General features: G+C 46.1%; 1 protein-coding gene across 6 annotated transcripts in view; it reads right to left on the bottom strand.

Moving 5' to 3' along the window:
- The window catches only part of ACBD5 (acyl-CoA binding domain containing 5), a 319,177-nt gene that overhangs the window by 152,807 nt on the left and 154,031 nt on the right, over positions 1-12,339 (bottom strand). For all 6 annotated transcript variants that reach the window (XM_085631746.1, XM_085631748.1, XM_085631752.1 and 3 more), the window contains one exon: positions 4,279-4,494. In XM_085631746.1, coding sequence (XP_085487872.1) covers positions 4,279-4,494 — 216 coding nt within the window. The remainder of the gene's footprint in view (positions 1-4,278; positions 4,495-12,339) is intronic.

The raw sequence follows: 12,339 nt of genomic DNA, 5'->3' as shown, positions 1-12,339 counted from the left end.
TTTGGCACAAGGAAGTACCTGGAGTATACTCCTTTCCCTCGCTGTGAAATGGGAACTTTTTCTATGGCCTTTTTTCGTAGAAGCGCCACCACTTCCTGACGTAGTAATTTTAGCTGGTGAGGATGAGATTTTTTCGGAGGAATGTCCTTCGGAGACACACGGAAACGTAGTGCATATCCATTGCGCAGTATATTGCGCACCCAACGATCTTTCGTTGTGTTGCACCACTCTCTCAGATGTTGCGAAACACTTCCTCCCACTGGAGTGGGCAACGGCATCAGAGGAAGCTCTGGCTCATTGTTTTCCTGTAGGTCGAGTGGTGGAGGAGGATTGTTGTTGGCTACCCCCTCTACCTCTGGCAGACTTTCAACTCTGAAATTGCGATCGCCCTTGGTTCTTGCCTTGGGACCACTGAGGGGTTTGAACCCTCTGTTGGAATCCCTTGCGTTGGGAGGGTCTGTACCTTCTTCGGAACTCCTTTTTCTTTTCTAGCCCCACCGCCTTCAAAGTGTCCAGCTCGGCCTTCATCCGAGCCATTTCTTCATCCGTGTGGGAGCCAAATAATGAAGAATCCGAAAAAGGCAGGTTAAGGATCCTCTGCTGAGCATCCGGTTTAAGGGCTGTAAGCCTGAGCCAGGCGGACATTCTTGCACAAATTCCATGTGCATACGAATGTGCTGATAGCGTGGCACCATCCGCTGCAGTGCTAATCATCTGATTAGCTACCAAGGAACCCTCCGTAACGATCTCTTCAAAGTCTTTCTGGTCTTCCTTTGGCAGCTTTTCTTTGAACCGATCCAAAGAGTCCCATAAGGATCGGTCGTATCGACCCAATAAGGCTGCTGCACTCGAGACTTTGAGAGAAGAGGCTGCCGAGCCACAAACATTTCACCCCCAAGAGTCCTGTGACTTACTCTCCTTGTCCGGAGGGACCAACGCATGGGCCGACACCGCGTGTGTCTTACGTGCTGCTGCAACTTTGACAGAATCTGCAGGTGGATCCGCCTTTAAGAACACAGGGTCTGTATCTGCCGGCTTGTATTTCTTCAGGATTCTGGCCGGAGCGGCCTTAATCGTTGAAGGGGTCAGAAAAATGTCATTACTGGTTCCATAAGGCCAGGAACCAGAGGCAGCAATGGACGCGAGGCAGATCTGTGGTGCAGCGTCTCGCAGATCACTGTAGTTGCGACCTGGGGAGTGGACATTGCAATATTCAGCTTCTGAGCCCCTCTCTGCAGCACATCCTGATAGGTGTTAATATCATCTATCTGGGATACTCGCGACTGAGGGCTGTCCGATAGAGTAGGCGAGTAGTCCCTTCTAGATGAATGGGTGGAGGAAGATGACCATGAGGGAGACCTCCTACTGTGGTGATGTGACGCAGGAGGCCTATGCTCCTTAGATCTACCTGCACGGTAGTGGCGTACCGGCGAAGGCGATCTATCCGCCTCCTGGACTAATCTTTGCAGAGGGGACCTGTGAACCGGGCTTGTGTACTCCTCCTGCCTTCTTGCTGCTCCCGCCGGAGTCTTACTCCAGTGATGCACTGGTAAAAGCCATCTGGGAGACAGATGTATCGAAGGAGAGGTGTGATGCGACAGGGATCTCTGTCGTGACCTCCTCTGATGTTCCGGAGATGCAGATGGAGAGTGAGGGCGTCTGGAGGAGTGAGAAGAGGAATGCCTTGATGCTGATTCCGTCACCAAGACTACCGAACCTTCCTTAGATCTATGTGAAGGTAGTCTCGACGTCAAGCGTATATCCCGCTGCGACGGAGGCCCCCTCGACGTCGAACGAGATCTTGTAGTCGTTCGACCAGGTTCAGGGAGTGGTCTCTGCATCGACTTCCTCGGCGTCGAATGCGTCAACGGCGAATGGCGCCTTGACGGTGGGTGAATCCTTCCTCGTCTCGACGTCGAGCGATGTGGCCTCGACGGCGACAAAGGGCTGACTCTCCTCGACGCCGATCGTCGATGGGCTGACGACGGCGGAGGGCTGCTAGCTCTCGACGCCGAACGACGTTGGAATGACGTCGGCAGAGGGCTTCTTGACTTCGACGTCGATCGTCGTCGGGATGACGTCGGAGGTCTCGATCTCGACGCCGATCGCCGCCTGGTCTGCGACGGCGGCGAACTCTCCTCGACGTCGAACGTCGTTTATGTGACGGCGACGGAGGGATACCAGCTCTCGACGCCGAAGGTCCGGTCGACAGAGGTCTGCTGGCTCTCGACGTCGATCGACGCCTGGTTGACGTCGGCGGAGGGCTTTGGCTCCTGGAAGCTAATCGACGTCTTGAAGCCGGCGGTGAACTGGAACTCCTCGACGCCGATCGTCGCTGGGTTGGCGACGGCGGAGGTTGACGGACTCTCGACGTCGATGACATACCTTCATGTCTGCGCTCTCTCGACGGCGAGCCCGCCGTCGACGGTATTTCTTCGCTGCATGCCCCTCCGGTAGCTGCTTTCTCAGCGCCGAGCCCGACATTGAGGGTCTAGAAGAGGAATCTGGGCCTCTTGGAACCTTTTCTTACCAGAGACCTGCCTCTGGAAGCCCTCTCCGCCAATCCATAGAGACAAATCCTCTCTATATCTTTTAAAGTTCTTTTAGAGAGGGTCTGGCAATGAGGACAAGCCTTTGGGATATGATCCTTAGGTAGGCAAAGAATACAGACCGAATGAGAGTCTGACCTGATCTTTTTACCACAAGAAGGGCAGGGATCAAAAAGGGATGGCATTTTGTGTGGTAAAAAATTCCAAAAATAATCAGAAAAAGACAACACCTTACTTGACTGGATGAAAGACGTCGAAGTAAGTTAAAAATTTTCGGAAAAATGTGGAAAATTTCAGAATAAAACCAGAAAAGAGTGGAGCTGTGTAACCAGGGTCCTGACTGAAGGAGCCGGAAAGAACAACTGACCCAACTGTCACCCCTGAGGCATGATGGGAGGCTGGGGGTCATGGCTGCCTTAAAGGCACGGTGCCAGTTTCTTCTGTGTTGCTAAGTGTTCGCTTTCTAGCCTTTCTAGGCTGTGTCTTTCTACAATGCAGCCTGTGAGCTGTTAATGCTTTCAGACCTATCTGAGGTTTTGGGCTAAATGCTAAGCATTAAACCAGTTTCAAACATGCTTTACTGCTGTTTTCTTTCCTATTTTTTGTGATATATTGTCTATATTGCATAATTTATTTGTGGTATACAGGAGAGTTCTTACAGCATTTTTCAGCTCTGGTTATGAAAGGTTGCATTTACTTTTATGTTATTTATTATATATATATATATATATATATATATATATATATATATATATATATATATATATATATATATATATATACACACACACACACACACATACATATATGTTTATCACATATATGATTGTGTTTCTGGGGTCCTGCGCAGAGGCGGGAATATTCTAGTGCTTATGACTATTGATGAGGATCCCCTGGAAGAGAAACTTTGTTTATGGAAACTAAGGAAAGGTACAGCTAAAACCATAGAAGAAGCATTCAACTTACTAACCAGGATACCATGTAGTATCAGAAACCAAAGTGGTCCGTGCTTTTTAAGTCCAAGGTCTACTAACATGGAATAAAGCCCCTGACATCCTTTGGCTCAAGAACAAATTCCTGAGATTTTAGACAGACTTAAAGCAAGGTTGGTTCTACTAGACCAACTTCTCCTCCCTCCAATCTGTTCCTCAACCGTAGCTTTATGTTCAGTGCAAACAGATGGGTAGATCATCAATGGAAATGTTCTCTTCCTACCTAAGCCACTGGATTCCTCTCATTTGCCCAAAGCATGTGACCTTAAAAGCCTTCTCTGCTACGTCATTCACTCTGCCGCTCTATTCTTCTCAAATGGACTATCACTTACTAGCTATTAGTCCCTTCCACCCTGCACACATCCGAATTCTCCATCAGTGAACCCCTTTCAAAATCTGTTTTAAAAACAGCTTTTACAAATTTCAACCTTACATTGCCACATAACTTTTCCATCTCGCTGATATAATGTGGCAGCAATCAAATGATAACTGTGTCAAGATCATCTGTTATACAGTAATGTGCATTGACCTGTATAGTGATTGATGAGCAATAAGTCATATTATTCAACTACATTTTACCCCTGAGACACATTGTTAAATACAACAATATTCAAGTAGCAGCATGTCAACAAAAGTGTATTTTGACACATTCTGGCGAGTGCTAAGGGGTCAGGTTTCAAATTAAAGTATTCTTCTTTGTTCAGAAGGGGTGAACTGGAAACATGATTGTGGGTTACCTTTGTCCGTGCATGCATCTGGCAAAGCTGCAGGCTGCACACTAGCATTACTTTGCTGTATGTCTTCCTCATGGTTTGTACCATTCAGAGTTGCTTTAGTCTTGCTGTCATTCGTGAATGCTGGAGAGAAACTGTTTGTTAAGTTGTCAAAGCCATTGGTGAGACCAGTCTCCGAGCCTTCTTCAGCAACTTTGTTATGCTCCACAATCAATTCCTCTAAGAGAAAGAAAGGGACTATTAATAAACATAATGTAAGACAAACCATGATTTTCCTACTTCATTTCCATATAGTTTATGAAAGAAAAAACAACAATATATTAGAAAAATACTTCAGATTCTTTGGCAAAGGCACAGATGAACTCATAAACAGAGATGAGTTTTGAATTACAACATAGTAGATAACGATAGTAACCCTTTAGGGGAGACAATTTATTTTTAATAGAATGTCAGGACTTAAGTCAGTAGATACTACAAGATAATGAATCAAAGTAAAGAACAAAACATACACAACAGGGCGATGACCAGCACCAGAGCACAGGATCCCAGATAAAAAAGAAAAATCAGAGGACCGAAACCTCAGACGAAATAACACTTCACAAATGGGATTTCTGGAGAGGTCAGAGTAAAGCAGAAAACAGACAATCACTGTAAAAACTCAACAGACCAAGTGTATCCATTATACCCATACTCATTTAGGCATGATTTTGAAGTACACTAGGGGAATGCATGTATAGTAACTAAAAGCAGCTGTATTTTAATAGTCTAGGTTGAAGCACTGGATCTGTGTTCACATATTCTATAAAAGGAAAATAGACAGCTACATATCTATGATACAAACTTCAAAACATGGCTGTGATCTTTTCCATGGCTGGAATAGCCTACATCCAAGTCTACAGATCTAGGAAGGAACCTCTATGTTTGGCAGAGTGAGAGTTATGTTGCTAAGAAGTAGTGATTGACCAGTTTGTGAAATGACAAGTATAGAGCACAGACACCGGTGGCATCCATTATCATAACCATGATAACCAGTGGGTCCATAGGTAAATGTACTGATTTGAGACCTTTGATCAAGAATAACATTTCTTTCCAAACGCTAGGCATTTTCACATGTCCACCATATCTCAAGCGTACCCCCTTTAGAGTCACAGTCCCTTCAGCAGTCACTGTTAATGTTAGGATACATGGCATGCACAATTAATGTGGTCAGGAACCACCTTTACAACAATGTATATATAGATTTTGTTTGTGTTGTGTGCAAATGAAAGAACTGGGAACTCTATTCCAGTAGTTCTTAACCCTTTTGACTTATGTGGGTCCCCACTGAAATTCTACTTGTAGATTCCACGTCCGAAGTAGTTTACACTGAAATAACAGGCTCCCATTCACAAGGGGACGCCTCAACGCCAATTTTAAATAAAGCATAAAACTAGGAGACTAGAAGAAACCTAAAATGAGCTATGCAAATGTACAATAAGCAGTGGTGTTTCATCATTTTCTTTTCATGATTTGTCATTTTTAGTTGTGCTAGAAATGTCGACAGCTCAGCTTCTGTGGAATGCTGTTGCAAAGTTGTCTGGGCACATTCAATTTCCATGCCAAAAATGGTGTGTTCTCACACTCCCTCAGTTACTAGAGAGCAAACAAGTCACCTGACTAGGTACATGGGGAAGCTGTAGGCAAAACAGACATGTACAGGTGATTTCCAACTGCGATAATGCACGAAGACTGATCTTGTCACATGACTGGGTTGATAGCACACTACCAATCTGAGTGACTGATTCCCATGTAGAGATACAGTGTGCACATCATAGCAGAACTATTGCGGCATACTATATATGTATCCTTCTTTACTGTGTTCTTTGTTAGTCCGAATTCTATGCCAGGACTGGAGGCGAGGATTCTGCTTCACTTTATTCCCTTTTATTCTAACAGCAGCCTTCATCAACATGAAAAAAGTATTTCCTGTGAACCACAGGAAATGAAACCAGAAAAAGCATCAGACAATTACAGTCGGTATTCATAGTGAATTGTCTCTGGCTACACCTCTCTTTGCTTCTCCAGCAACCTGGATGATAAGTGGCTCTGCTTCTCTTTAAATTTTGAGGGATTCTAAGGGGTAATGTTTTCTTGTATTGTACTATTTGCTGCCTTAAAGTGGTCTTCCTCCCTTAGGTTCTCCCACGGTACCGCAGATCACGATTGTAAGATTTTAGCGTTGAGGCCGCACAAGCCTGGTCATGACTGCTGGCCACTAGAGTGTGCTTGCACACCACTGAGATGCTCCTTGGCCTCTCAAAGTTCCAACACAGCCTGGAGCAAGATGACCACAAGGGTCTGTAGCATTGTGAAGGCCTCCCTTTCTGTATCTGGTACGGTGACTGGTACTGCTAAAAAATGGTTCTGAATTAATCTTGGCATTTCAGCACCGCAGGGACCGGACCAGGCTGCCTCTTCCAACTGAACACTTTGGGTGAGTTGAGTCCCAGGGCCACAACCTTGGATTCTTCAGACCCACCATATTTTAACTGGTTCACCCAGTGTGAAAAATCACGTTCTCAGGCAATATTCAAGTATGAGCAATACTTACCAGTAGAAAGAACAGCTCCAAAAACACTTAATGGAAGAGAAATCAGTGTTGTCCTTCCCTCTAGATGATACATTTTGTGAGGTGGTGAACGCTTCTAATCACCAGCTGTGACCTTGGTTCTAGAACACTTAGACAGGAAATTAAATGAGCTGACCCAGCATGTCACAAACCGATTCTTTTGAGTGGGGACTGCCCGAGGACTATAGGGCTGTCTCTGCGCATTGGCCAGCCAGACTTGGTCCTTGCGAAGAAGTCTAAGAGGAAGCACGATCGGGGAGGGTCTGACCAGGACACCTTTGATAGGCTGAAAAAAGTTTATAAACACTATCCAGAGAGGGGAGGGACTAGGAGCTGTTTATAAAAGGGGAGGTCCTGTACCAATGCTCCTAAGGGAATCAAAATCAACAAAGTGGTATCAGTTCCTAAAAGAGACAGAGAAAGGGTATCTCCAACCAGTTATGGTTGTGAGTGAATTATACTAGTCTCCAGATAACGGATGAGTGTGCTTGAAGTGGGGATAAACCTCCTGTTGGTTCTTGTGCCCTCACACACCCTTGAGAGTGTAAAGCATCATCATTGGACAGTGCTCCTCGTGGGGGTGGCGGTGCAGTCCCTCATGGGCCCCTCAAGAGGGCTCTTTGGTGGAGATCTTTTTTTGGAGGTGCCGCACTTGTGCATGTGGGTATGTGGGCCAAGTGAATCAGTGTGAGTGAAGTTGAAATTACCTATCGGTACCCTGGTAAATTTATTGTAGGGTCCTTTAGGTAAATTAAAAAGTAGTGGGGGTTGAGAGCGCACCGACACACCTCCCCCCACAGGGCGATCCCAGCAGTCGTGACGGATTCTGGCAGTTCTGAGAAACACAATGCAGACTTCTGTACTGACTTTAGAATACTAGTGTCTTTAAATAATTTGTTTTTTTATTCCTAACAGCGATGATTGCATTCTGATATTAATGTACGTAATATTTGTTTGTTTTCCACTCATTGCTCACGATTATACAGACTTCTCAGGAATGTAAATACTATTACGTTGGCTATTTTTCCTTTAGTCTCTTTGTGATATTATGTTTCATTATTGATTCTTTAGTTTCCTTTGTATTGCTAAAATTGGAAAATGAAGTAATACTTTTTTTTTTTTTTTAAGTAGTGGGGGTTTGGAAACTCTCCTTAAGCAAATAAAGGGAGGGACCAATGTATTTCCGCCGATCTCAAACCATAAGAAAATATGTGGTGTTTCAAGGTGATTTGTGGTCGACATGTTTCGCGCAGTCTGTTGGTCCCTAATGGATCCCTGTGCGCTTCATGAGGACCGTGTGCATGAAATAATAAACAGTGGGAATCAGGGAAAGACACCCTGTAATCCCAATTTACCTTTCGTCAGGTTAGGGAAAACGTCTCTGCGTCCGAGACACGTATTATTAGCATGCTCAAAAACCTAAACCTAATGGAGACATAAATAGAAGAATGAAAGAAAGGGAAAACAGATTGTTACTGGGCTTGATAATTCTTATCAAACAGATCAATCATAATCAGTGGTGTGGACAAAGGTGCCACTTTACATAAGGCTCCGCTATTTTTGAGCCCTTACTATTCATACTTTGATGTGTACGCTGTGCATAGCGATAAACACGGAGTGTGCTTGGGTAGGCTCAGCTAGAACCACCAGCAGGCTGTTTGATAAGAACAGGAGGTTTATCCCCACTTGAAGCCCACTCAACCGTTATCTGGAGACTAGTATAATTCACTCACAACCATAACTGGTTGGAGAGCGCCTCTCTCTGTCTCTTTTAAGGAACTGATACCACTTTGTTGATGATGATTTTTTTTTTATCTCATTCTAATCTGGAACCCCAGCTCTGCATGTTGGCACCCCACTTTCACTCCTGTCTCTAGCGGATAATGATTTGCAAGGCGATTCAAATGGTAAGACAGGCCATTCCAGATCTTGGTACTGGTCTATGGGCAGCCAACCTCAAACCCAGACTGATCCCCACTCCCAAATTACTAGCATTACGACGCCATGCTGGATCTGAAGGATCTTCTTCATCCCCAGTCCTCCGAAAGGGCTCCGAGTGAGAAGATGGCCACATATTTGGCAGGATGGCTGCAGAAACCCTTTGAAAAAGAGGTTCACGTCCACTTGTCAGTGGAATGTCCCCGTCCATCCTGGGAGGGCAACAGTGCAAGGGTTCCACACAGAATTCTCTGGAAGCCCATTCTAACGCTACAGGCTGCCGCCCTTATCCTTTTCCAAAGGAGAGGCCATCTTATCGATCGCAAAATATCAGAACTGTTGGAGAACATAACTATTGTTCCTACCTAGATCCATGCAAACCTTCTGGTGGAAAAGAGAGATGGGGGTCAACGCTTGGTGATCAACGAGTGGCTAGTGTAATGCCACTTCAAGATGGATGGAATCCATCTGTTGCGAGACCTCCTGAGACCGGATGACTGGATAGGGAGGCTAGACCTCAAGGACGACAGACTGATGGTTCCAATTTCCAACCTTTGAGTTTCAGACCCTACCTTTCAGGTACTCAGGCCGGTCATAGAGTCCCTCTGTTCCAGGGGAGTCTGCCTTATAGTCTATCTGGACGACATTCTTCTAACGGTTTATTGTCTGATAAGATTGTTGAAGTATTTGCAGATGACAGTGGAGTTGTTAAAGTGTTTAGGCTTCGTGATAAACAAGAAAAGTCTCTTATTACTTCCACCGACAAAACTACCTTCTTGGGGCTTGTCATAGACTCCAGAGAAAACGATTTAAGCCCCCCTTCCAGGAAGATGGCTAAAATATGGCGAGAGCTCAGGAAAACTCTGTTGCAACAGACCATCTCGCTCAGGCAGATCGCCAAATTCGTGGGCTGGCTGGCGTCGTGAATACAAGCAATATTTCCGGGACCTTTGAACTACAGAGGACTCCAGTGACTGAAATCCTATCATATATGCAAGAATTGGAAGCATTCGGAATCAGTACCCTCTGAAAGTCAGGGAGGAGATGAGGTGGTGGTTAACTCACATGGAGGCATGTAATGGGAGAGCAATCTTAAGATCCAGTCCAGACACTGTCACAGAATCTGATGCTAGCAAAATTGGCTGGGGTGCCAGATGTGGGGGTATGGTCACAGGAGGAAAGAGGTCCACAGAAGAACAGCAACTGAATATCAACTGCTTGGAACTTCTTGTGGGTTTCGTTGCGGACAATGTTGGACAAAAGCAAAAAATAAATTGTTGTGTAGTGCTGAAGATGGACACAATCTCAGTCGTGTGATATAGAAACCATTTGGGAGGATCCCAATCCAAGGCTCTGGCAGACCCTGCAAAGGACTTCCGGCAATACTTCCTAGACCGCAATATCTTGGTAAGGGCAGAATATCTTTCGGGTTGAGCCAACAAAGTGGTAGATTGGCACTCCTGAGGTCTCCAAGTTATGAGCCTGTGGAAGCTGAATCCAGATGTGTTCTGGAAGATACAATTTCGATGGAGCCCTTCACAATGGACCTATTTGCCACTCAACTGGATCCTCATCTGGAGAAATACTTTAGCTGGAGACCGAATCTACAAGTATGTGGCCATGGACGCATTTCTCCAAGATTGGAGCCAGAAGACAGGCTATGATTTCTCCCCATTCATAATGCTTATGAGGTTGTCAGCACAGGTCAGATGACAGAAGATGTATCTGGTGGTCATCACGCTGCTTTGGAGATTGCAAGCCTGGTTTCCAGTGATGACGGAATTTTCTTGGGATTCCACAGTCCTTCTACCCAAGAGGCTGGATCTTCTCCAAATTCCTTGGGGGTTCCCCATCATCTGGTTCAATAAGGAACATTAAACCTCATTGTCTGGAGGTTTACGGACAACAATAGAAAGCCCAAGGGACGGGGCTAAATAACTCTTGTTGATGGCATGGGTGGATGGCAACTTACATATAGATCCACCTGGAGTAGAAGGTTACTTGTCTGCAAAGCATAACAGAACCTGTGGGGATCGAAGTGGTCCACATTTTGAATTTTATATCTTCCTTGGCCGCGACGGCATTGGTGTACAGGTCAGGAAATACCTTTAAGTCAGCCATTTCCATAGGACAACTCCCAGTAGAAGGCTTGTCTTTTGGGGGAACACCCTTTGGTTAGGAAGCTGATGAGGGGCATCCGGCAAACACTTCTGCCGGAACCCAGATACTTTGCCATATGGGAAGTGAATAAAGGTGCTCAATGTGGAGAAGTGTGGCTCAATGATTAGAGCGGCAGACCCTGATGCAGAGGTCTAGCCCGGGACCAGGGTACAATTCCCCGCCTCGGCGGGTCTTGGGCTCCAAAATTCCACGGACCTGATAATTCTCGCCTCGGTGCCATTCCAATCATGGAGTCCCACTCTGCAACTCTGGGCAATAGCTTGCTTAATCTCCACAACGGCCCCCACAACGCTAAGGATGCCTGGCCTCCACCTTGGGGGTGCCAAGGAGTGGACGCCTCACAGGGAAAGCCAGGATGGGTTCCACAGCGGTATTCGTACAAGCGCCTTGAGACCCTTGCGGGCGAGTAGTGCGCTATACAAGTATCAATTTACATTTACATCTATTTCTTTCTTGGCAACAAAATTAATTCCTCGCCTAGAAGACATTACCTGGTAAGTTGGCTATGCTGTTGTGCCTCATCTCCTGTCGAAAGGTGTCAGACATTAGAGCCTTAGACACTACCGGTACAGTATTCACCCCAGATGTGGTAACTTTTCATATTTCACGACGATCTAAATGTAGTTTCAAACTGGTTTCCTATCTAGCTTTTTATGACGTACCCAAACTATGTGTGGTAAGGTGCATTAAGGCTTACGAGGCAATGACTGAAGAAGTTCGCCCAGCTGGGGAAGACCAATTTCTCCTTTTAAGGTGATCTTGGTGGGTGAGAGGGATTATGCAGGATGCGGGAACTGATACGGCCATCTTTGGGGTGCATTCAAATAGAGGAGCCTTGCTTTCCAAGGCTTTCTCGTTGGGGACAACATTGAAAGATATTGAGGGGCCGGTGGCCGACCTCTACGTGGAAGAACTGATTCTCAAGCAGCTTCAGCCGCGGGGCCTCTCAAAATGCTTTTCCATTGAACGTGCCCACCGGGTACCCGGGGGTATGCCTCGGCCTGGGGCGCCACCCCGACCTATCCTGGCGAGGGTGTTCAACTACCGCGATAGGGATGCTATCTTACAAACAGCGAGGGCGGCCCCACCAATGGTCAACGATAACAGCAAGGTCACCTTCTTTCCCGACTTCACCCAGCGGGTTCAGAAACAGCGGGGCAGTTTCCTGGAAGTGAAACGCGCCCTAAGCGATTAAGAGGTCAAATACGCAATGATGTTCCCAGCCAAGCGAAGTATTGAATTGGATGGGAAACTTTGGTTCTTCACCCGTCCAGAGGAGGCATGGGACTGGTTTGAGGGCTGGAGAACTCTTGGCAAGCGAACCCACGGGTCCGCGG

The sequence above is a fragment of the Triturus cristatus genome, chromosome 10, assembly GCF_964204655.1.
Source record: "Triturus cristatus chromosome 10, aTriCri1.1, whole genome shotgun sequence".
In the NCBI taxonomy this organism is placed as follows: domain Eukaryota; kingdom Metazoa; phylum Chordata; class Amphibia; order Caudata; family Salamandridae; genus Triturus; species Triturus cristatus.
Note: the sequence above shows the minus strand (reverse complement) of the source record. Positions and strands in the feature narration are given on the sequence as shown.